Source organism: Myxine glutinosa, chromosome 3, assembly GCF_964187855.1.
Source record: "Myxine glutinosa chromosome 3, kmMyxGlut1.1, whole genome shotgun sequence".
Taxonomy (NCBI): Eukaryota; Metazoa; Chordata; class Myxini; order Myxiniformes; family Myxinidae; genus Myxine; species Myxine glutinosa.
The window spans coordinates 18,081,822-18,107,282 of NC_136263.1; the positions used below are offsets into that span (position 1 = coordinate 18,081,822).

At 45.7% G+C, this 25,461-nt stretch overlaps 1 protein-coding gene across 5 annotated transcripts in view; it reads left to right on the forward strand.

Annotated features, from left to right (window-relative positions):
• Positions 1-25,461, forward strand: part of LOC137423796 (SH3 and PX domain-containing protein 2A) — a 363,650-nt gene that overhangs the window by 129,794 nt on the left and 208,395 nt on the right. For all 5 annotated transcript variants that reach the window (XM_078773721.1, XM_078773722.1, XM_078773723.1 and 2 more), the window contains 2 exons: positions 19,671-19,747; positions 22,224-22,315. In XM_078773721.1, the coding sequence (XP_078629847.1) occupies positions 19,671-19,747; positions 22,224-22,315 (169 nt within the window). The remainder of the gene's footprint in view (positions 1-19,670; positions 19,748-22,223; positions 22,316-25,461) is intronic.

Here is a 25,461-nt window from a genome sequence, read left to right on the forward strand (position 1 = left end):
AAGGAGCCCCTTCGTGGTAACCCCGTGGAGCGCATGGTCTATGGCGCTAATCGAGCCGGTGGTGAGGACGCATCCTCCCCCGCTCCGCCGCCATCTCCTCTGTTGTTGTTGTAATTGTTGGGGAAGAAGGATGAAGGAGGTATGGAAAGGTCCTAAACTCACTAACTGATGCCATATAATCACATTCTGGTGCAACGAAGAGTCATAATTAATGGAGCGAGGCCTTAACTGACATAGAATAAGAATAACTAGGAAGATGTCCGAAGTTGTCTACGTGTGGTGCGGTGGACCTGGGCACGACATTTAATGGGGGAATAAGGGGAAGGTCGGCTCTACTGATTGTTATTTACATGCAATGGGACTAGGGAATGGGGGATTGGGGAAAGTTGGGAGTATTGGAGAAAATAGGGGAATATTTACAAGCGGATATGGAGGCAAATTCCCATATTCGCAAGACAATATATAAAACACAGTTTGTGTGTGTTTGTGTAATGTTACCGATAGACTCCTAAACGGAGAGGCTTGCGTGCTTGATATTTGGCATAGACATGGCCATTGAGCCTGGGACGAACATGGCCGAACTCAAAATATTGACGATCCATATTTTTTATTCATATTTACCTCAGCGCATTTCAGCGAAGTACCCGCTAATCTCAGCCGGTTCCAGAGCAGCTCGCTGATTCGCTCAGAGCGATCACGTGATGTTCCATTCCCGCCGCCATACTGATTCGCTCAGAGCGATCACGTGATGTTCCATCCCGTCACACGTCACACGACTTTTTCACCTTTTATGCGATCGTGTTTTGTATCGATTTGTGCGATATGAATTAAATGTCTTTGAAACAGCTGTGAAAGGTCTTTCCACAACCCTTCCGTAACCGATTGAGCACTTTATTGCCGCACAAAACGAGATCCACGAAGCGAGTTGGTCGAGTCATGCTGACCAAGATGCGACACGGCGGCTTCACTTTTCACGGAGTATGAGCGTTCTATATATTTTCAATTCAGTGCGCGTGTGATTTGTGGCATAGACATGACCATTGGGCCTTCACGGTGTAATTTGTGCGAGGCTTTTGTCCGAGTGAGCTTGAGTCGAGAGGGCGAATGTACGGGTTGGGAATGTACGGGTCTCCCTTCCCCCGCCCGGCAACGCCGGTACTGGGGACGTCACAGGATCGGTGAGTCTCCAAAATCCGCTTCGTGCTGTTGCGAATATGCAGGAACATGTCCGATTGTTGTGCTGCTCTCCGACCATGAGAACTGCAACGTCATTGTTGACTGGCCATCCCCTTCCCTCCCCTTCCCCCTCCCCTCTCTGTCCCCCCTCCCTTCCCCCTCCACCCTACCCTCCCCTTCTCCCCTCCCCCTCCCCCCTCCCCCTCCCCCCCCCTCCCCATCTCCCCTCCCCCTCCATTTTCCCCCTCCCCTCCATTTCCCCCCTCCCCCTCCCTTTTCCCCCTCCCCCTCCCTTTTCCCCCTCCCCCTCCCTTTTCCCCCTCCCCCTCCATTTTCCCCCTCCCCTCCCCTCCCTTTCCCCCTCCCCCTCCCCCTCCCTTTCCTCCTCCCCACTCCCCCTCCCCTCCCCCTCCCCCCTCCCCCTTCCCCCCTCCCCCTCCCCCCTCCCCCTCCCCCCTCCCCCTCCCCCTCCCCTCCCTTCCCCCTCCACCCTACCCCCTCCACCCTCCCCCCTCCCCTTCTCCCCTCCCCCTCCCTTTTCCCCCTCCCTCCCCCACCCTTCTCCCCTCCCCCCCTCTTCTCCCCCCCCCCGTTCCCCTCCCCTCCCCCCCCGTTCCCCTCCCCTCCCGTTCCCCTCCCCTCCCCTCCCCCGCCCGGCAATGCCCGGTACTTCTGCCGATCCCCCCTCCCCCCTCCCCCTCCCCCTCCCCATCCCCCTCCCCCCTTCCCCTCCCCCTCCCCCCCTCCCCCCTTGCCCTTCCCCCTCCCCCCTTCCCCCCTCCCCCCTCCCCTCCCCCCTGCCTCCTTCCCTCCCCCCTCCCCCTCTCCCCCCTCCCCCCTCCCCCTCTCACCCCTCCCCCCTCCCACCCCCTCCCATCCCTCACCCTCCCCATCCCCCCCTCTTCTCCCCTCTCCCCTCCCCCTCCCACTCTTCTCCCCTCCCCCTGTTCCCCTCCCCCCTTCCCCCCTTCCCCTCTCCCCTCCCCCCTTCCCCCCTCCCCTCCCCCTCCCTCCTACCCTTCCCCCTCCCCCCTCCCCCTTCCCCTCCCCTCCCCCCCTCCGGCCCCTCCCTCCCCCTCCCCTCTCCCCCTCTCCCTCCACCCCTCTCCCCCCTCTCCCCCCTCTCCCCCCTCTCCCCCCTCCCACCCCCTCCCATCCTCACCCTCCCCATCCCCCCCTCTTCTCCCCTCTCCCCTCCCCCTCCCACTCTTCTCCCCTCCCCCCCGTCCCCTCCCCTCCCCTGCCCTGCAATGCCGGTACTTCTGCTAGTATATATATAAAAGAAAGTTTTTGTTTGTTTGTTGTCTGCATGCGCTAATCTCCTGAACGGTGAAGATAGGAGGAAACCTCTGAAACAAAAAATGTCGGGATGGGTCCCGGGAAGGTTATAGGCTAGGTGAAAAGGCCGGTCGAGGCCGCTTCGGCCGGGTTGGGCCCATTTCGCAATTAAAAGCTGATCTGAATTATAGTAGTCAATCTTCTACGGCCGCAAGTAAAAGCTGAATTATAGTAGTAAATTCATTCAAAAAGAACAAAAAAATGTCGGAACGGGACCCGGGAAGGTTATAGGCTAGGTGGCGAGGCCGGTCGAGGCCGCCTCGGCTGGGTTGGGCCCATTTCGCAATTAAAAGCTGAGCTCAATTATGGTAGTCGATCTTCTACGGCCGCAAGTAAAAGCTGAATTATAGTAGTAAATTCATTCAAAAAGAACGAAAAAGGTCGGAACGGGACCCGGGAAGGTTATAGGCTAGGTGGCGAGGCCGGTCGAGGCCGCCTCGGTTGGGCTGGGCAATTTCGCAAGCTGAGCTGAATTATACAGACTTGGCATTTAATATGGAATTTTTTTTTTTCTTGACTTGGGTCTCCTTTCTGAACTCAGTATATCAATCTGGTGAGTTTCTTTTACGCTTCGGTGATTTCTTTGTTAAAAGAACCATGTCACTGATTTTCTGTCACAGCAAGAAGTCAATAACAGGATTATAACACAGGTGGCGTGACAAAATGTACGGACTGGTACATTTGACGATTGGCTTCACAATTGGGTATATAAGGGTTGTTGCGTTCTGTATTAGTGGAAAACAACTGCTGCACGTCTCCAAAAGTTATTGCCGCTTCCTCTGGAGATGGTCCGTCAACTCGACAATGCTGTTTGTCATGGATTGGTGGTTTTACGAAATTCCGGCATGAAACAGTGTGCTATTGCTCGTCGGTATGGCATCACTCAAGGTCAGGTGTCAAAGATCCTGAAACGAAATGCTCAGAGGGTGTCCCTCCTCCAATATCGAGGCCAGGATGTCCCCGCAGAACCACAAGGAGGGATGATCGCCAGCTGCACTGGTTAGTCCGCAATGGCCGTACCAAGTCAGCTAATCGGCTTCGGGCTGAGTGGCAGCAACTGACAAATGTGCCTGCATCCAGAAGGCTAGTCAACCAACGACTGGTTCAAGCAAGCTGTCGTGCCAGGCGTCCCCTGAGAAAGCCACGCCTGACAAGACAACACCGCCAGCACCGATTGCAGTGGGCCAGAGAGCACCGTCAATGGCAGCCAGGACACTGGAATCACGTGATCTTCAGTGACGAGTCTTGATTTGTTGTCTATCGTCAAGATGGCCATGTCCGAGTGCGCAGACAAGTGCATGAAGCCTACATCGAAGATTGTATAGTGCCAAGAGTCCAAGCTGGAGGTGGTGGGTGACCGTTTGGGCTGCTTTTCATGCAGGGGGCAAAGCGGACCTGGTTGTTCTGAATGGAAACCTGAACCAGTTCAAGTACAGGGCCATTCTGGAAGAAACATTGCTTCCATTTGCTCGTGTAGCCTTTCGAGGAAACTTTGTCTTCCAAGATGACAATGCACGGCCTCATCATGCTCGCATGATCCAACACTTTCTTGCTGACCGTGGTGTAGAGCATATGGAGTGGCCTGCCATGTCCCCGGATATGAATCCGATAGAGAAACTTGTGGGCAGAATTAACGCGTCAAATCGACCACTTGGACCAGCAGCCTACCTCTGTGCGTGAATTGCAGCAGGCTATTGTCACTGCATGGCAAGCGATTCCTGTCCAAACCTTGGCAAATCTCGTGAACAGCATGCCTCAACGTGTACCTGCTCTCCTGAATGCTCGTGGGGGTTACACGACGAACTGAACTGTAATTTTACTGTCCGTAACCCCAGTTGTAATTTAACTTTTGTTTTTGTTAAAAAAAAATTGGGCTAATGTGCAAAATAAAGAGATACTTCTGGAAAACGTACAGAAGTTTAACACAGTACTGTCCATGAATGGAGTTCAATATCAGTTTCCATCACTTTCAAGGATCAATTCATTTCCTTCGAAATGTCAAATGTGGTTTTTGTTTCTTTTAAAGGTCATATTCACAAAATCTCGAATAATTTCAACATAATTCCAATGAACTTTTGGTTCTATGTCAACTTGAAAAGTAAGTACACCCCCACAAAAAAAATATTCCATATTAAATGCCAAGTCTGTAGTTGTCAATCTTCTACGGCTCGAGTAAAAGCTGAATTATAGTAGTAAATTCATTCAAAAAGAACGAAAAATGTTGACAGGCCCCGGGAAGGTTATAGGCTAGGTGGCGAGATCGGTCGAGGCCACCTCGGCGGGGCTGGGCCCATTTCGCAATTTAAATCTGAGCTGAATTATAGTAGTCAATCTTCTACGGCCGCGAGTAAAAGCTGAATTATAGTAGTAAATTCATTCAAAAAGAACGAAAAATGTTGACAGGCCACGGGAAGGTTATAGGCGAGGTCGGTCGAGGCCACCTCGGCCGGGCTGGGCCCATTTCGCAATTTAAAGCTGAGCTGAATTATAGTCGTCAATTGTCTACGGCCGCGAGTAAAAGCTGAATTATAGTAGTAAATTCATTCAAAAAGTACCCGGGCAACGCCGGGTGCATTCGGCTAGTATTGTATAAATATATTGGTTTATACCTGCAAGTTAAATCGGTAAACTATTAACAGAAAGGCTTTTGACTAAAGATTCTATTTTGCTGCTTGATCAAGGTTGATGAAGGCACCGTTATTTCCTCACGTCACCCCATATCAGAGCGACTGACACATTCCGCTCGAATCGTCGCCGGAATGTCATTTTGCTGCGTGCAGCCATTGATGGCACGGAATTGTGGATGCAAGACAAGGCGGGGGTGAACGTTGAATCCTTGATGCCCTGCTGAGTGTTTGGCCAACAAGATGGAGGTTGTGCTAATGCAGGCCTTTCAGCTCGTTTTCGATGCCAGCACTTGTTAGCCAAACATATTGCAATTATATGCTTCAGCCCAATTAACCATTAGGATTTTCAGCCTCGTTGCGTCTGTGTTCATAACTCAAAGCGTTCTCGTTCGGGCTGCTTCGGCCTGTTTTTGCCTCCATATAAAACCTTGCGTAAGAAGATTACACATTCTTGCCATTCCTTCGTGACATGTTTGAGAGTTGGTCGAGGTGTTTATTTTATTTTGCCGTTACCTCATCTCCATAAGCAGGTTTTATTATGACAATGATTGTCATGATGTAATGTAGAGGTAGCACTTCGCTGAGGTCTCCTTTTTACTCCTTGCACGGACATCTGAGCACTGTCCTACCCATGGCTGGCTCATCCTCGATTTGGTAGCGGGCGTGTTGCAAAATGGATATAAGCATGAAGATTATCTGAACAAGTGGTTATTGATTGTTCATGGTTGTTTTACTGTTTGTTTCATTTTTAGCTCACCTGGAACTACTAACAGGGAGCTTATGTGATGGCGCGCCGTCCGTCAGTCTGTCAGTCCATAAACACTTGCAACTTCTCTGAAACAGCTCATGGGATTGTGACCGAACTTGGCTACAATGATATTTGGTATTTTGCAACTCAAGTTGGTTCATGGCAATGGGGAAAAAAAAAATCGGGGTCTAAGGGAGTTTATGGGGAGAGAGGGGTGGAGGGTCAAAGTGGGTCTAGGTTTGACCCTCCTCAACCCAAATAGGTATTTGCTTTCTTCTCTGAAACGACACACTATTTGGATGAAACTTGATCACAACCTTCATCACCTGTGATGCATCAACATTTGTTCACAACACTTGAGAAAAATCAAAAACCGAGGTCTATGGGAGTTTACAGGGGGCTTATCCTCCCCCCCCCCCAAAATAAAAATAAATATATATATATATTGGTTAAAGCCTAATGATTACGTTAGTACGATTCTACATGCTGCCCTGTCTTCCAGTAACCATTGACATTGGTTTAAAATACCTAAAGTTAGTCGATGTGGTACACTGTTTTATTCTACCAGGTGAGCGCTCAGGGGTATTACACCTATTTTTGAAAATAGCTCGCATGTACTCGGTATCGTGTAACCTGAGAGCAGACCCTTGTGCTCATGGCCAGCTCTCATGGTTGAAGAACACTAACTGGGGCTGTTGAGTTTTTTTTTTTTTTTTTTAATCCCATGTAACAACCAATATATCTTCTATATATACGTATATATATATATAGCCCTGGTGTTGGGCTAGCGGCTAGGGTGCCGGCTTAGGATCCTAGGATCCTGGGTTCGAATCCCGGTCTGATCGCTGAATTAACGCCAGGGGGGTTGACTCAGCCTGTCATCCTTCCGAGGTCGGCTAATTGAGTACCAGTTCACTGGTAATTCCCTGTTTGTCGTAAAAAGGCGACAAAAAGGGTTGGCGTCAGGAAGGGCATCCGGCCGTAAAACATTGCTTCAAAAAGGGGACCAAAAAACAACAACAACCACGGTTCCCGAAAAAGGCCAACCCCCGCTTTGCGGGGAAAAATGGCCTCTAAAGGTGGTTATTTATATATATATATATATATATATATATATATATATATATATATATATATATATATATATATATATATATATATATATATATATACAGACTTGGCATTTAATATGGAATATTTTTTTTCTGGGGGTGAACTTACTTTTCAAGATGTCTTAGAACCAAAAGTTCATTGGAATTATGTTGAAATTATTCTAGATTTTGTTAATGTGACCTTTAAAAGAAACAAAAACCACATTTGACATTTTGAAACAAATAAATTGATCCTTGAAAGTGATGTAAACTGATATCGAACTCAATTCATGGACAGTACTGTGTTAAACTTCTGTACGTTTTCCAAAAGTATCTCTTTATTTTGCACATCAGCCAAAAAATTTTTAACAAAAGTTAAATTACGACTGGGATTACGGACAGTAAAATTACAGTTCAGTACTTCGTGTAACCCTCACGAGCATTCAGGAGAGCACGTACACGTTGAGGCATGCCGTTCACGAGATTTGCCAAGGTTTGGACAGGAATCGCTTGCCATGCAGTGACAATAGCTTGCTGCAATTCACGCACAGAGGTCGGCTGCTGGTCCAAGTGGTCGATTTGACGCGTTCATTCTGCCCACAAGTTCTCTATCGGATTCATATCCGGGTACATGGCAGGCCACTCCATATGTTCTACACCACGGTCAGCAAGAAAGTGTTGGATCATGCGAGCACGATGAGGCCGTGCATTGCCATCTTGGAAGACAAAGTTTCCTCGAAAGGCTGCACGAGCAAATGGAAGCAATGTTTCTTCCAGAATGGCCCTGTGCTTGAACTGGTTCAGGTTTCCATTCAGAACAACAAGGTCAGTTTTGCCCCCTGCATGAAAAGCAGCCCAAACGGTCACCCCACCACCTCCAGCTTGGACTCTTGGCACTATACAATCTTTGTTGTAGGCTTCATGCACTTGTCTGCACACTCGGACGCGACCATCTTGACGATAGACCAGAAATCTAGACTCGTCACTGAAGATCACGTGATTCCAGTGTCCTGGCTGCCATTGACGGTGCTCTCTGGCCCACTGCAATCGGCGCTGGCGGTGTTGTCTGGTCAGGTATGGCTTTCTCAGGGGACGCCGGGCACGATAGCCTGCTTGAACCAGTCGTTGGTTGACTAGCCTTCTGGATACAGGCACATTTGTCAGTTGCTGCCACTCAACCCGAAGCCGATTAGCTGACTTGGTACGGCCATTGCGGACTAACCGGTGCAGCTGGCGATCATCCCTCCTTGTGGTTCTGCAGGGACGTCCTGGCCTCGGTATTGGAGTAGGGACACCCCTCTGAGCATTTCGTTTCAGGATCTTTGACACCTGACCTTGAGTGATGCCATACTGCCGAGCAATAGCACGCTGTTTCATGCCGTAATTTCGTAAAGCCACCACTCCATGGCAAACAGCATTGTCGAGTTGACGGACCATCTCCAGAGGAAGCGGCAATAACTTTTGGAGACGTGCAGCAGTTGTTTTCCACTAATACAGAACCCAACAACCCTTGTATACCCAACTGTGAAGCCAATCATCATATGCACCTGTCCGTACATTTTGCCACACCACCTGTGATATAATCCTGTTGTTGACTTCTTGCTGCGACAGACAATCAGTGACATGGTTCTTTTAACAAATAAATCACCAAAGTGTAAAAGAAACTCACTAGATTGATATACTGAGTCAAGAAAGTAAACCCAAGTCAAGAAAAAATATATATTCCATATTAAATGCCAAGTCTGTATATAAAAAAAGTTTTTGTTTGTTTGTCTGCATGCGCTAATCTCCTGAATGATGAAAGATAGGAGGAAACCTCTGAAACAAAAAATGTCGGGACGGGCCCCGGGAAGGTTATAGGCTATGTTACGAGGCCGGTCGAGGCCCACCTCGGCCGGGCCGGGCCCATTTCACAATTAAAAGCTGAGCTGAATTATAGTCGTCAATTTTCTACATTCGCAAGTAAAAGCTGAATTATAGTAGTAAATTCATTCAAAAATAACCAAAAATGTCGGGACGGGCCCCGGGAAGGTTATAGGCTAGGTGGCGAGGCCGGTCGAGGCCGGGTTGGGCCCATTTCGCAATTAAAAGCTGAGCTGAATTATAGTAGTCAATCTTCTACGGCCGCGAGTAAAAGCTGAATTATAGTAGTAAATGCATTCAAAAATAAATTAAAATGTTGGGATGGGCCCCGGGAAGGTTATAGTCTCGGTGGCGAGGCTTGTCAAGGCCGCTTCGGCCGGGTTGGGCCCATTTCGCAATTAAAAGCTGAGCTGAATTATAGTAGTCAATCTTCTACGGCCGCGAGTAAAAGCTGAATAAAAGTAGTAAATTCATTCAAAGAACTAAAAATGTCTGGGCGGTCCCCGGGAAGGTTATAGTCTAGGTGGCGAGGCCGCTTTGGCCGGTTTGGGCCCATTTCGCAATTAAAAGCTAAGCTGAATTATACTAGTCAACTCTTCTATGGCCGCGAGTAAAAGCTGAATTATAGTCTAAATTCATTCAATAAGAACCCGGGCAATGCCGGGTGCTTTCAGCTCGGCTACTATATAAGAGAGAAGTCTGTCTGTGTGTTGCCATTTTTCTCAGAGTTGGCTGAACGCATCTTCGTCAAACTTTCAGAGGTTCATCAGTGAGTGCCTGGGAGTGTTTTAGGCAAAAAAAAAAATTGAAAAAAAAAAGTTCGTTTTTTTGGAGTTAAAAAAATGAATCGCTCGATAGTGCCTAAGCCTTTTTCAAATTAATGACAGTTATATACAAGTACACATTCGCATGTTGTGAGTTGTGTGAAGGTGTGTTGATGTTCCAGTATGTTGTCCTGCACGTGGTGAATTGTGTGAAGGTGTATTGATGTTCCAGTATGTTGGCCTGCACATGGTGAGTTGTGTGAAGATGTGTTGATGTTCCAGTATGTTGGCCTGCACATGGTGAGTTGTGTGAAGATGTGTTGATGTTCCAGTGTGTTGGCCTGCACATGGTGAGTTGTGTGAAGGTGTGTTGATGTTCCAGTATGTTGGCCTGCGCATGGTGAATTGTGTGAAGATGTGTTGATGTCCCATGGTGTTCTTCTTCATGTGGTAAGTCTTCCTTTGGTCTCGGTCACTGTAAAAATGGAATCCAGTTCCACCACTGTTTTGACACTTTGGTTGAAGCTTAGCTTGTGGAATTGTGGACTCTGTCGATTCTAAGTTTGGGGACTCGTGGACTCGATTATAAGGTTGGGGACTCTTGGACTCGATTATAAGATTGGGGACTCGTGGACTCGATTATAAGGTTGGCGAGTCGTGGACTCGATTATAACGTTCGGGACTCGTGGACTCAATTATAAGTTTTGGGACCCGTGGACTCGATTATAAGGTTGGGGACTTGTGGACTCGATTATAAGGTTGGGGACTCGTGGACTCGATTATAAGGTTGGGGACTCGTGGACTCGATTATGAGGTTGGGGACTCGTGGACTCGATTATAAGGATGGGGACTCGTGGACTCGATTATAAGGTTGGGGACTCGTGGACTCGATTATAACGTTGGGGCCTCGTGGACTCGATTATAAGGTTGGGGACTCGTGGACTCGATTATAAGGTTGGGGACTCGTGGACTCGATTATAAGGTTCGGGACTCGTGGACTCAATTATAAGGTTCGGGACTCGTGGACTCGATTATAAGGTTGGGGACTCGTGGACTCGATTATAATGTTCGGGACTCGTGGACTCGATTATAAGGTTGGGGACTCGTGGACTCGATTATGAGGTTGGGGACTCTTGGACTCGATTATAAGGATGGGGACTCGTGGACTCGATTATAATGTTGGGGACTCGTGGACTCGATTATAACGTTGGGGCCTCGTGGACTCGATTATAAGGTTGGGGACTCGTGGACTCGATTATAAGGTTCGGGACTCGTGGACTCGGTTATAAGGTTGGGGACTCGTGGACTCGATTATAAGGTTCGGGACTCGTGGACTCGATTATGAGGTTGGGGACTCTTGGACTCGATTATAAGGATGGGGACTCGTGGACTCGATTATAATGTTGGGGACTCGTGGACTCGATTATAAGGTTGTGGACTCGTGGACTCGATTATAAGGTTGGGGACTCGTGGACTCGATTATAAGGTTGGGGACTCTTGGACTCGATTATAAGGATGGGGACTCGTGGACTCGATTATAATGTTGGGGACTCGTGGACTCGATTATAAGGTTGTGGACTCGTGGACTCGATTATAAGGTTGGGGACTCGTGGACTCGATTATAAGGTTCGGGACTCGTGGACTCGATTATAAGGTTGGGGACTCGTGCACTCGATTATAAGGTTCGGGAATCGTGGACTTGATTATAAGGTAGGGGACTCGTGGACTCGATTTTAAGGTTGTGGACTCGATTATAAGGTAGGGGACTCGTGGACTCGATTTTAAGGTTGGGGACTCGTGGACTCGATTATAAGGTAGGGGACTCGTGGACTCGATTATAAGGTTGTGGACTCGTGCACTCGATTATAAGGTTCGGGACTCGTGGACTCGATTATAAGGTTCGGGACTCGTGGACTCGATTATAAGGTTGGGGACTCGTGGACTCGATTATAAGGTTCGGGTCTCGTGGACTCGATTATAAGGTTGGGGACTCGTGGACTCGATTATAAGGTTGGGGACTCGTGGACTCGATTATAAGGTAGGGGACTTGTGGACTCGTGGACTCGATTATAAGGTTGGGGACTCGTGGACTCGATTATAAGGTTGTGGACTCGTGGACTCGATTATAAGGTTGTGGATTCGTGGACTCGATTATAAGGTAGGGGACTCATGGACTCGATTATAAGGTTCGGGACTCGTGGACTCGATTATAAGGTTGTGGACTCGTGGACTCGATTATACGGTTGGGGACTCGTGGACTCGATTATAAGGTTCGGGACTCGTGGACTCGATTATAAGGTAGGGGACTCGTGGACTCGATTATAAGGTTGGGGACTCATGGACTCGATTATAAGGTTCGGGACTCGTGGACTCGATTATAAGGTTGGGGACTCGTGGACTCGATTATAAGGTTGGGGACTCATGGACTCGATTATAAGGTTGTGGACTCGTGGACTCGATTATAAGGTAGGGGACTCGTGGACTCGATTATAAGGTTGTGGACTCGTGGACTCGATTATAAGGTTGGGGACTCGTGGACTCGATTATAAGGTTGGGGACTCGTGGACTCGATTATAAGGTTGTGGACTCGTGGACTCGATTATACGGTTGGGGACTCGTGGACTCGATTATAAGGTTGGGGACTCGTGGACTCGATTATACGGTTGGGGACTCGTGGACTCGATTATAAGGTTGGGGACTCGTGGACTCGATTATAAGGTTGGGGACTCGTGGACTCGATTATAAGGTTGTGGACTCGTGGACTCGATTATAAGGTTGGGGACTCGTGGACTCGATTATAAGGTTGGGGACTCGTGGACTCGATTATAAGGTTGGGGACTCGTGGACTCGATTATAAGGTTGGGGACTCGTGGACTCGATTATAAGGTTGGGGACTCGTGGACTCGATTATAAGGTTGGGGACTCGTGGACTCGTTTATAAGGTGGGGACTCGTGGACTCGTTTATAAGGTGGGGACTCGTGGACTCGATTATAAGGTGGGGACTCGTGGACTCGATTATAAGGTTGGGGACTAGTGGACTCGATTATAAGGTGGGGACTCGTGGACTCGATTATAAGGTTGGGGACTCGTGGACTCGATTATAAGGTTGGGGACTCGTGGACTCGATTATAAGGTTGGGGACTCGTGGACTCGTTTATAAGTTTGGGGGCTCGTGGACTCGATTATAAGTTTGGGGGCTCGTGGACTTGATTATAAGGTTGGGGACTCGTGGACTCGATTATAAGGTTGGGGACTCGTGGACTCGATTATAAGGTTGGGGACTCGTGGACTCGATTATAAGGTTGGGGACTCGTGGACTCGATTATAAGGTTGGGGACTCGTGGACTCGATTATAAGGTTGGGGACTCGTGGACTCGATTATAAGGTTGGGGACTCGTGGACTCGATTTTAAGGTTGGGGACTCGTGGACTCGTTTATAAGTTTGGGGGCTCGTGGACTCGATTTTAAGGTTGGGGACTCGTGGACTCGTTTATAAGTTTGGGGGCTCGTGGACTCGATTATAAGGTGGGGACTCGTGGACTCGATTATAAGGTTGGGGACTCGTGGACTCGTGGACTCGTTTATAAGGTTGGGGACTCGTGGACTCGATTTTAAGGTCGGTGTTTTAATATTTTTCTCACATTTATTCTAAAATTATTCATTTGTTGATTTACCTTCCTGAAAGCTTCTTTATTTTGGTGTTGAGCATGGTGTTGGCTTAACGGTTAAGGTGGGTCGCACTGCATCAGCGGCACAGGCATGCCCCCAGTAATGATTCAACCAACAACCAACAGCCAACCAACAGCCAACGTCCAACAGCAACAGCGAGGGAGATTTTGCAAAATGATAATTTGTGTTTTTATTTTTCTCTTCTCTCCACGTATTGTAGGCAGGTACATGCAGGTACATAACCAGCTCGTTTTTCAACCCACAATTCCCCACCCACAATGTGTGCCTCACCTGCTCCGCTCCCTCTCTCCTGCACTAGATTTGATTTTGTTTTCCACGTTGGAGTTCTTACTGCCCATGAGCCTTGGCAGGGAAGTGATGTCGGAGCCTTAATTGGCTTATTTTCCAGCAAGGCATGAAGGGAAGGTTTAAAATAAGTAAAAGGTGTGTGTGTGTGTGTGTGTGTGTGTGTGTGTGTGTGTGTGTGTGTGTGTGTGTGTGTGTGTGTGTGTGTGTGTGTGTGTGTGTGTGTGTGTGTGTGTGTGTGTGTGTGTGTGTGTGTTTGGGCCGAAGTCTTTCACGAATCGGCTGGCCAGGCCTGTCGTTCAATGAAGCTGAGGGCAGGAATTTGTAACTTTGCCATGCTGCTGACGATAGTTCTTTGCGAAGGACACCGTGGGATCTTTAACGTCCACAAGTAGATGTTGGCAGACATCCGTCTCTCAGATGGACGGCAAACGGGCACCCGTTTAACATCCATCCGAGAGACGGCGGAGACACATTGATGACTGATTCTGTCTGTGAAACACCAAGTTGACAGTTTATAGTTGGGTCGGGATTCGAACCCAGGCGCTAGACAGCTGAGAGGGGAACATCTAGCCCATCCTGCTAGATCCCAAAAATAAGACATGACACCAATCGGAGGAATTTCTACTCGTTACTAGACTAGGATCACAAAATCAATGGAGACTTTAGCTGACTGTCCTATCTACTAACACCAACTTGGACATTACAGATCTACCAGAATGTTTTTGACACGGTAAACTTTTATAGACTAATTCCCTGTTTGCCTGTGGTTTCCTCATGGTTGAGGCCCAATATTGGTGGCTTCGCCTAGCCATTGCGTGCTAATGGCACTGTAATTTGTGTAAAACTACACGAATGGCGACTCGTCTTTGTCCTCCATGTGATTTACGCACAAGCTCCTCCATGAGCCTTGGATCACGAAATAATACAAATGAATCTCGGTCGGATGAATTGTATAAACCTTGTACGAAGCTATTTTGATCCACCTCAGGGATGAAGGCCTCCCTCAACTCGTGTCGAGCGTCGTTTGGCGTTCTGGACACGTTTGCCGAGTGCGTGTTGCCGGTAGTGAGCAGTCATCGGGTGGTGACCCCAGCACGGTCGCGGTCGAGGGAGAAAAGTCGTTAACCACATGACCAGGCAGCCAGCCCTAACATCTCAATCGTATAATCTTTGTTGTCCTCTATTGCAACGGTCAGCACCTTTGTTGTTTAAGGTCAGGTCAGTCTTTTGGGACTGCCACTGGTAACAGGTAACTAACTAACTGGTAACAGGAAACCCAGTGCTACCTGCCGCATGGTCGGGTTGTCGGTGACTAAACTGACACCCCTCACTGGCTTTGCTCATGTGGAGGGTGACTTGACACCATGTCAGAACCAAAAACAACACCTGGCAAAGGGCGGATGAGCTCCCATAAGGAGCCAACGGTCATCCAGTAAGGAGACGGTGTCTCCTAAAAACATCCATCAGGTTTGGACCGGTTCAAGTCGTTCCAAAGACTTTAAAATGGGTCGTGCTGCTTCCTTGCTTGGAAAGGATAGAACAGGACAACCCTCTTCAGTTTGGCATCCTTGGGTTGGAGGAAATTCCTCTTGAGGAAATGCCCCACTGAGTCGGGTGAGAAAAGCAGCGCCATTGTTATGACGTCACTGGCACCCAGTGTATCCTGGGAAGTGATGTTAGTGACGGCGCTTCCCCCGAGGTGTGTGTGTGTGTGTGTGTGTGTGTGTGTGTGTGTGTGTGTGTGTGTGTGTGTGTGTGTGTGTGTGTGTGTGTGTGTGTGTGTGTGTGTGTGTGTGTGTGTGTGTGTCATATCTATTGCGAGCCGTACCCCTTAGCCCCAAGAATGTTTAATGTGGAGTTGCCGTGTATTCACTCGTCATCGAGCTGTCGCACACCTAATTGTTGTCTGGTTCCCCATTGCTTTGTGACTTGTTTGCAGTTTGAATCTGGAACCTCTCTGACTCCGTCCAACTGCAAGGTTTATTTTATCATAATTGTCCCCCAGATGTGGGGGGAAAAGAGCCATTTTTGGCAACGATGATTTCCCCCTACTCCAGAGAGCTTGTACATGCAATCACTTGCAGGACAAATAAATTAGCAGTTCGACATTCGCTCACATTTGCACGTTTTCCGAGGATATAGGGATCATGATCCGATCAGATGGAGTTGTCTGATCGCAACATGAATGGAAGCCTTTCAGTAGAATGGACGGTGACTGGATAAAGGAACGGTGTTCGAGTGTAAAAAGGGGAGAGTTGGATGGTCCTAAGGCAGGGGTCTTTCATTCGGGGTCGTAAATGGACGGAATGGTCTTCCTGGAAAGGTAATGGCAGAGGAAACGGTAGATACGTTTACACTGGTATTGTAGATCCCGAAAAACATTGGAGGTGGAGGGTCACATGGATATTGGCACAATGCGCTCGTGCATCGACAGGTGCTTGCATTAGTTGGGCGGATATGTGAAAAAGATGTTCACCTCTGGCAGGAAGCATAACAATTGGTATATAAGGGTTTTAAGGTATGCTGAATTGAAATAGATGTGGAGACATTTGACTTTTGACATTTGACAGCCATTCAACGTCGAACTAATTTTTGATGATGTCAGAGAATTGGTTGAGAATGTTCTTGTTAGAGGTTTACATCTTGTTACTTGCAAAATCGAAGATTTTTCAAGTATATTGGTCGGTTGTGTTTGTGACTCTGTTTGTTAGTTTGTCACCGGCCTACAGGTCACAATTTTCAACCGATCTTCACCAAACTTCACCAAGTGGTAGAGTTGGTCAAATGCCAGAAGCCTATTGTTTCTGGGGTCAATAGGTCAAAAGGTCAACATAGGCCAAAGGTCACCAACTTTGCTAAATTTCTAAAATCCTCAATTTTCATCCGATTGACTTGAAATTTGAAGACCACTTGCATATCTGGTCACTGAATTCAACCACCAATAATTTTTGAGGTCAACATAAGCCAAATGGTCAACATAGGCCAAATTTCTAAAATCCTCAATTTTCATCCAATTGACTTGAAATTTGGAGAGGACTTGCACATCTGGTCACTGAATTCAACCACCAAGTATTCTTGAGGTCAACATAGGCCAAATGGTCAACATAGGCCAAATTTCTAAAATCCTCAAATTTCATCCAATTGACTTGAAATTTGAAAAGGACTTGCATATCTCGTCATTGAATTCAACCACAAATTATATTTTAGGTGAACATAGGCCAAAAGGTCAACATAGGCCAAATTTCTAAAATCCTCAATTTTCATCCAATTGACTTGTAATTTGAAGAGGACTTGCATATCTGGTTACTGAATTCAACCACCAAGTATTTTTGAGGTCACCATAGGCCAAAAGGTCAACATAGGCCATCATGTATCATTGGAAAACTTTTGGGGGAGGGTGGATTTTGCAAGTATCGTGCTACGCATGACGTTTTCTTGTTTACATGTCCATTGTGTTTTATATATACAATAATAGATATGTCCGTCTATTATAGAACACACAATCATAACATAACACAACATGTACATTTGTTATGTACAAATAATGTAATTTTTTATTTTATTACTTGCAAAATCGAAGATTTTTCAAGTATATTGGTCGGTTCCGTTTGTGGTTCTGTCTGTTTGTCTGTCTGTCTGTTTGTCACTGGCCTACAGGTCACAATTCCAAACCGATCGTCACGAAACTTCACCAAGTTGTATAAGTCGTCCCAATTGAGAAGCCTATTGATTTTGAGGTCAAAGGTCATCTAGAGGTCAAATTTCTAAAATCGCCATTTTAAATCAGGTTGACTTGAAAATTGAATAACATTTGTATATTGTCAATAAATTAGGAAATGAACTATTTTTGAGGTCAAAAGGTCAAAGGTCAACTCAAGGTCAAATTTTTAAAATCATCAATTTTCATCTAAAAAGCCGTCAATTCTCAACCGATTGACTTGAAAATTGAACACCATTTGCATATCGAGTCACTAAATTGGGAAACATTATTTTTGAGGTCATAAAGTCAAAGGTCAACTCAAAGTCAAACTTCCAAAATCATCACTTTTCATCTGAAAAACCGTCGATTTTCATCCGATTGACTTGAAAATTGAACAGCATTTGCACATTGATTCACTAAATAGGGAAACCAACTATTTTTGAGGTCAAAAGTCAACTTGAGGTCAACCTTCCGAAATCATAATTTTTCATCTGAAAAATCGTCACTTTTCTTCCTATTGACCCGAGCTTTGATCAATATTGTCAATTTTAATCTTGATGAAATGGACAATTTGCTGTATCAATGAATTTTTTTTTTCTTGGGGAGGGGGGGGGGGGAGTGGATTTTGCAAGTATCGTGCTCTGCATGATGTCTTCTTGTTTATTAATTAACATTGTCCTTGACATATAACTTATAGAGGTGCGCTTGTGGACTGTTTGACCATAGACTTTATTTTGTCTGTTTCAATGAAATTCAGCTGGTTGGCTTTATTTCTGGTGTATTTCTAAATATCGATAAGTTGCGTAACAGAGTAATTGGTATCTTAAAATTCCGCTGTCATACATTGTTGCCTATGTTTGAGCAGCCAAGGGGTATATTCAAGCATTTAGAAAATTAACAAGAAACTGACATTGTGGGTAAATGTAGGCCATCAAGTAGGCGATCAAGGGCTCTGTTACCAAATTTCATGCTTGTACTATGTTGCAAATTACATCTTTTTGTGAATTCAAGAAGTCTTTCCATATCTGCCTGTTAACTTTCTGAACAGAATACATACGTATATTACTGCCCACACATCTAACTTCCAAAAAGAGAAAAAAAGTATGTCTTTTTGCAATTTTCGACTACCAGTAGCTTAGCCCTGTTTGTCGTAAAAAGGCGACAAAAAGGGTTGGCGGCAGGAAGGGCAATCCGGCCGTAAAACATTGCTTCAAAAAGGGGACCAAAAAACAACAACAACCACGGTCCCCGAAAAAGGCCAACCCCCGCTTGCGGGGGAAAATGGCCTCTAAAGGTGTTTTTTTTTTTTTTTTTAAGTAGCTTAGCACATAACACTACATGTTCCCAGACAAACACCGTCTATATAGTATTACTTATTTGGGACTGTTATTCCATTTAGCATGGATTGGAAGAAATATACATGCAGGTGTATTTTTAAATTTATTAAATTGTGGCACATTTAAAGAAATCGAAATTTTTCTCATTTCGCAGTGCAGTTGATGGTTGAGAGTCCATGTAGAGTGAGATAACTAACACAATGTGATAAGTAAGACACCATATTAGAGGTATTTATATACCCATTCCAGTAATGTATGCTGCTAAATGATCATTGAAGCCACAATAAGATGGCAGGCCAAGAACCAACTGTACCCTCCTACCGCGAATAGCGCGAAATTGGCAAAAAATGCAAAAACACCCCCGTCCCCCAAAACCTCATTTTTGAGAACGTTACGTTGATCCTATCAAATGTCTCCACATCTATTTCAATTCAGCATACCTTAAAACCCTTCTATACCAATTTTTATGCTTCCTGCCAGAGGTGAACAATCTTTCTGATATTTTCACATATCCGCCCAACTATGTACAGGTGTAGTGATTGTGAGGTCTTTTTTTTTTGTTTTGTTTTTTTTGTATACAAGATCGAGGCTCGTGAAAGAGCTAACTAACATCAATCACAAAAAAGGACAAACGGACACACAAAACATACAATAAAGTGAGCGGGAGATAAGATGGGGAGAGAGAGGGAAGCACACAAGAACAACAGCAGAGAACAGGGACATCGGGAGATCTGTGGGAGGGAGAGGGCTTGGGGGGGATTAAATTGATGGGTTGTGGATGAAGCTTCCTTGGCCTCCTGTATCAAAGTTTGTTGATTTGAACCCAAGATCATAGCATCAAGAGCTGTGTGCTCAGAGGATCCACAAACAGGCCAATCTGAGATCTTATGTGGTCTCTCGTGTATTCACGAACCGTTACGAATATATGACGAAACCTTTTATTTATTCAACAATAAGTGATGTCAGAGTGTGCTGTTCATCTGCTGCAAGTTCAAAGCTATGTCCCACCTGCGTGATATTGGTTTGAAGTTTTCTTGTTCTCCTCAGGGAAAATCTTGTTTCGGCGGAGCCACATTCGTGATGTTGCGGTGAAACGGCTGAAGCCTATCAGCGAGTACTGCCAGGTAAACGGCCTCCTTATCCTTACGTTACCTCGTCCTGTTTATCACAAAGATTTCTTGCTCATTGCTAAACCAATCAGGCCTGTCCAGATGTCCCGGGATGGGATCACGTGATTATTATTATTTGGTTGTTTCGGAGTATTTCGGAGTATTTGGTTGTTCCCCGGCAGGATGCGCCCTGTAAAGTAAGGGTGTTTTGCCCCAAATATTGGTATTTCATTGAAATCTTCTTCTCAGAAAACCGCAAGACAGATTCAGACCAAACTCGCCACGAGGCCTCGGGACCATGCCCTAAGCTCGAGTTGTGCTCCTCACGGCTGTATCTCCCCCGGAAAAGGGGCCACAAGCTCCCTCCCCAAATACCTCGTTTTCACTCATATTTTGAGTATACATGTTTGGCTGTTTGTCCTATTTGTCTGTCTGTGAGAAAAATGTCTTTATTTGAAAAGATTTTGACAGATTCGGACAATTTGGTGGACAGGTTGGTTGTGTGACGAGGACAAATTGATTCGATTTTGCATATCTGGATCCATATCCGGCCTATCAGTAGGATACAAAATGTAAACTATTCAGGCAGGTGGAGGTATGCTCTCACCTGCGTGTTTTTCTAATTGTTCACGTATTTATTTCGATTAAATGTCGATTATAGTATTGTGGGAACCTTACAGATTTATTTTTAAACCCTGCTGTGGATTGTTCACTGCACATCAATGCAACCTTGATATTGAAAAGTTTGTAGGGGATTAATCGGGTGATCTTTGCCCTGCGCTAACGAAGCAAAACCAGTGTTAGGCATTCGGTTGAGTACGTGCGTTCGTGTGGCGCACGCATGTCTGCATTTTTAAAATTCATTTTTTCAGCAACCGTTTTTCCGATTGACACGAAATTTTACCATAGGAACGCCTCCACCTGCAGAATAGTTTTTTCATAATTATGACGTAATAGATCACATGGTACAGGCGCCATCTTGGAAGAACCGAAAAACGTTGCACCTCCATCTCCAAAACCGCTCTGTGGAAAAAAAATAAATTTGAAACATGGCTGATTGTAAAGAACTCCATATGGGAAATAGGTGTTAACGATGACGTCATTGGTGCCATAATTATGACGTCATAATTCGACATAATTGAGGACCAGTTCACTGGTAATTCCCTGTTTGTCGTTAAAGGCGGCAAAAAGGGTTGGCGTCAGGAAGGGCATCCGGCCGTAAAACATTGCTTCAAAAAGGGGACCGAAAAACAACAACAACCACGGTTCCCGAAAAAGGCCAACCCCCGCTTGCGGGGAAAAATGGCCTCTAAAGGTGGTTATTTTTTTTTGTTTTTAATTCGACAGGGACAACGCTTTGTCTGATCAGTTTGAAATTTATTGAGTGTGATCTATGCAACAATTATATTGGAGAATATAAATTTATGATGTCATTGCTCACATGGTCTGGCAGCCATATTGGATCAAAAAAAAACAACCCATCAAAAACAGAAGAGTTGGCTCACACCAAGTTGACTACGCAGGGTAGTGTATTGTATGAATACCGTATAGTTGATCAAGTGTTACTCGTTAGGTGATTAAGCACCAAAGCAACAGATTTACTTGGATGTTATCCCATGAGGGATCAGGTTTAAAAGCAGACATCTTTGAAACGAGAACCCTCCCGAACCAAACTTTTGTGCCATCCCGACGAATACAAACCAATGGATCCAAAATGAATGAATTGACCAATAATTATTTATACATTACATTTATACATTTATACATTTATACATTATTTATACAATTATTTATACACTTACATTATAATGTAAGTTCAAAGATCCCCCTGTCTCACCTCCCCCTTACCACTCCCCCACCTCGCAGCCTCATTTGCAGGCTCTGTCACATAATCTTTGTTCTTTTAAACTCGTCTTATGTGCTCGATGTTATATAATTTTAATTTTTTTCAATTTGTGTTATCATGGCCCTATTTGGTACCATGGTGTGTGACTGGCCTCAGACAAATATGTCACCAAGATGTGATCTCGGCGACACATTTGATCAATGAGACTTCTTGATTATATAAACACCCATTTCCACTCCTTTGGCCTCCACTTAAATAGACATCTGGCATATGTATTTCACCTTGTCTCTCCTCTGCCTTTCTTGGTTTTTTTTTTTTTTACCCTTGCCCCACCCCTATCATCTGATTTCCCCCTATTATCTTCGTTCCTCCCCTATATCCTCTGATTTCCCCCCCCCCCCCCGCCCCCCATTATCTTCATCCTCCACCCCACCCCCTATATCATCTGATTTCCCCTTATTATCCTCACCTCTCCCCTTGTATCATCAGGTTTCCCCCTATTATCTTCACCCCCTTATAATCTGATCACTCTTATTGTCATTGCACACCCCAAATCCTCTTTCTTCTATTATCTCTTTCCCCCCTCTCTTCTACGTCATTGATCCTTTCGTTTTCTGACACTCAATGTTGATCCTCATGTTCCAGGCACTGGTCCGTCTCCCTGCACACATCTCTCAGTGCCCAGATGTCCTACGGTTCTTTGAGACTCGTCAGGAAGACCTCGATGCCCACAAAGGGTAGGTGATCTCGATGGGTAGTTGTTTACTAAGCAAAGGTGAAGATGTGCAGTACAAAGTTTATCTATCTGGAAACTGGAGTTGGAGATGGATATCCCCCATTCCCATCTTTCCTACCCTCTAACTTCCAAATGAGGTCTCTAATATTTTGTTGCATGAACCTGGTCTTTAGGACCCTGACCATGTGGGTCGAGGCACTGAATGCCTGAGTTGTTGAGGCAAGTATTGCTTTGTGGGGTTTTCTGTATGTACGAGTATATTACTGTATGTATGTATGTATGTATGTATATTTATTTATTTATTTATTTATTTATTTATTTATTTATATATATGTTTTTATTTATATTTATATTTCTATATATATATATATATATATAAATATTATTATTATTTTTTAATAAAAAAACAACTAAGGGTTGAATCAAATATGGGGGAGATGAGGGTCAGATGTGATGAAGTCCTGTCTGCTTGTATCTATCTAGATAGTGCTCTTCACTTTCAGTCCCTTCCTTAACTATTGCACGACTCAAATTATTCACAACACCCTCTAACTCTTCAACTGTTGTGCTGTATATAACTGTACGAAAAGGGGAAGCAGCCGGTGTTTTTCCTGGCAGAATGACTTGTTAGAGGGATAAAAAATAATAATAAACATAGTGTTTTCAGGCCTGGCATGACTGTTACAGATAGCAAATTGGTGGAGAAAGGGTTGAATCAAGGTGCACTAAATGGCCAAAAGTATGTGGACACCTGAACATTTTGAATACTGTTCATTTTTGAACATTTGAATACTGTTCCCCCCTCTGGGCCGGTGCTCCTGTCTCACACCTAGCTCGGCTTCACGCTATTGAAGCCAAAGCTTTCAGAATCATTGGAATCTCCTGCGATGGAGCTAACTCCGATGGCCACTCACTCACCGCAGGCAGGTTGGTGGTCTTTCTATCTTCTACCGACTCCTCTCCGGCCTTGCTCCCCCCAGCTCTCTCTGTGCTCTGTCCCGCAAATATTCCTACAGGTCGCACAAGATCTGCTAGCAACCCTCTTATGGTTAAACTGCCAAAATCTGGGCTCTCTGCTCACCTTTACTCTTTCATTCCCCTTTTTTCCCACCTCTGGAACAAACTCCCCCACTCCCCCACTCCCCCACCCCCTTAAATCCCACTCCTCCCTCCAGGTCTTTAAAACAGCTGTTCACCACCATCTCTTATCTTCCCCCATCCAAAACCTTGATCTTTTCTACCCCTGCTAATTCACCCCAGATACACTTTTTCGAAATTCCAACTTCTTTCCTGGAATTCCTTGCAGTGTTCATATGTTTTATACCTCTCCCAACCCCCCCCCCCCCCCCTTCCCACGCCTCCTCCCCCCAAGCCCTCTCCCTCCCACAGTTCTCTCGATGTCCCTGCTCTCAAATGTTGTGTTTGTGTCCTTCCCCCTCTCTCCCCATCTTGTCTAACGCTCCACTTATTTTGTGTTTTATGTGTCGGTTTGTGTCGGTTTGACTTTTTGAGTGATTGTCAGCTCTTTCACGAGCCTCGATATTGTATACAAAAAATATATTTAAAAAACACACCCGTATGTGCTCGTAGAGCAACTCATTGCAAAATAATTGGCATTAATATTGAGTTGATCCCCCACCCCCCCCCCCCCCCCCCCCACCCATTGCTGCTATTACAGCCTCCACTCCTCTGGAAAACTTTCCAGTAGATGTTGGAACATTGCTGCGGGGATTTGCTTCCATTCAGCCACAAGAGCATTGGTGAGGTTGGACACTGATGTTGGGCGATTAGGCCTGGCTCGCCGTCGGCGTTCCAATTCATCCTAAATGTGTTTGATGGGGTTGAGGTTAGGGCTCTGTGCAGGCCAGTCAAGTTCTTGCACACCGATCTCGACAAACCATTTCTGTATGGACCTTGCTTTGTGCACGGGGGTATTGTCATGTCATATGCGGCTGCTCGGCCATGGAAACCTATTTCATGAAGCTCCCGATGAGCAGTTGTTGTGCCGACGTTGCTTCCAGAAGAAGATTGGAACTCATTAGTGAGTGTTGCAACCGAGGACAGACGATTTTTACACTACGCACTTCAGCACTCGGCGGTCCCGTTCTGTGAGCTTGTGTGGCCTACCACTTTGCGGCTGAGCTGTGGTGCTCCTAGACGTTTCCACTTCACAATAACAGCACTTACAGTTGACTGGGGCAGAAATTTGAAGAACTGACTTGTTGGAAAGTTGGCATCCTATGACGGTGCCACGTTGGAAGTCACTGAGCTCTTCAGTACGGCCCATTCTACTGCCAATGTTTGTCTATGGAGATTGCATTGCTGTGTGCTTGATTATATAAACCTGTCAGCAATGGGTGTGGCTTAAACAGTCGAATCCACTAATTAGAAGGGATGTCCGCATACTTTTGGTCATGTAGTCGTTTTCGAATAGTGAAATGGTGGGGGGAGAGGTTTTAATCAAATGAGGGTTTCTAGGTGATAGTAAAACATGGGTGGGGAGGGGTTGAATCAAAGGGGGTTTCTAATATTGATGTAGGTGGAGGGGTTGAATTGGATGGAGTGTTTAACAGGATAAGATGGAATTAGGGGGTTTATATGTAAAACAGAGGGGGAGGGGTCGATCGGAAAATATCAGTTTGCAGCACATTTGGTCCCTAACCGACGTCGACTCGACACAGGAATACGAGTCAAGAGTCGTTCAAACACAGCCTGACAGACACATTCATGATTCGCACTAGACCTTACCACACATGTATGCAGCATGTGCCCCCCCCCCCCACCCCTGTTTAATTTTTTTCAACCAAGTACTTTCACAATATGTAATTGTCATTTTGGAAATTGCATACATTTGCGAGCAAAGATGTTTCGACACAAACCTTTCAATGGAGGCAGAAAAAAACAAAGTACCTCAACCTCGAGTTTGTTCAACATAAATATTGATAGTATTGTAATAATTACAAACTGCTTTCTCTTTTGGCATCCCAAAACAAAGCATTTGAGTGAACAATCCGCAGTTTGAACTCCCTGGGAGCTTTAACAGCTGCTTAGAATTTTCTCTTCAGCGCTTGTAAAAATAGCTCCTCTTTTTTGCCTTTCTTTTACTTTTTCTATTCTTTTGCATTTGCTTTTGTTCATTTCCACTTG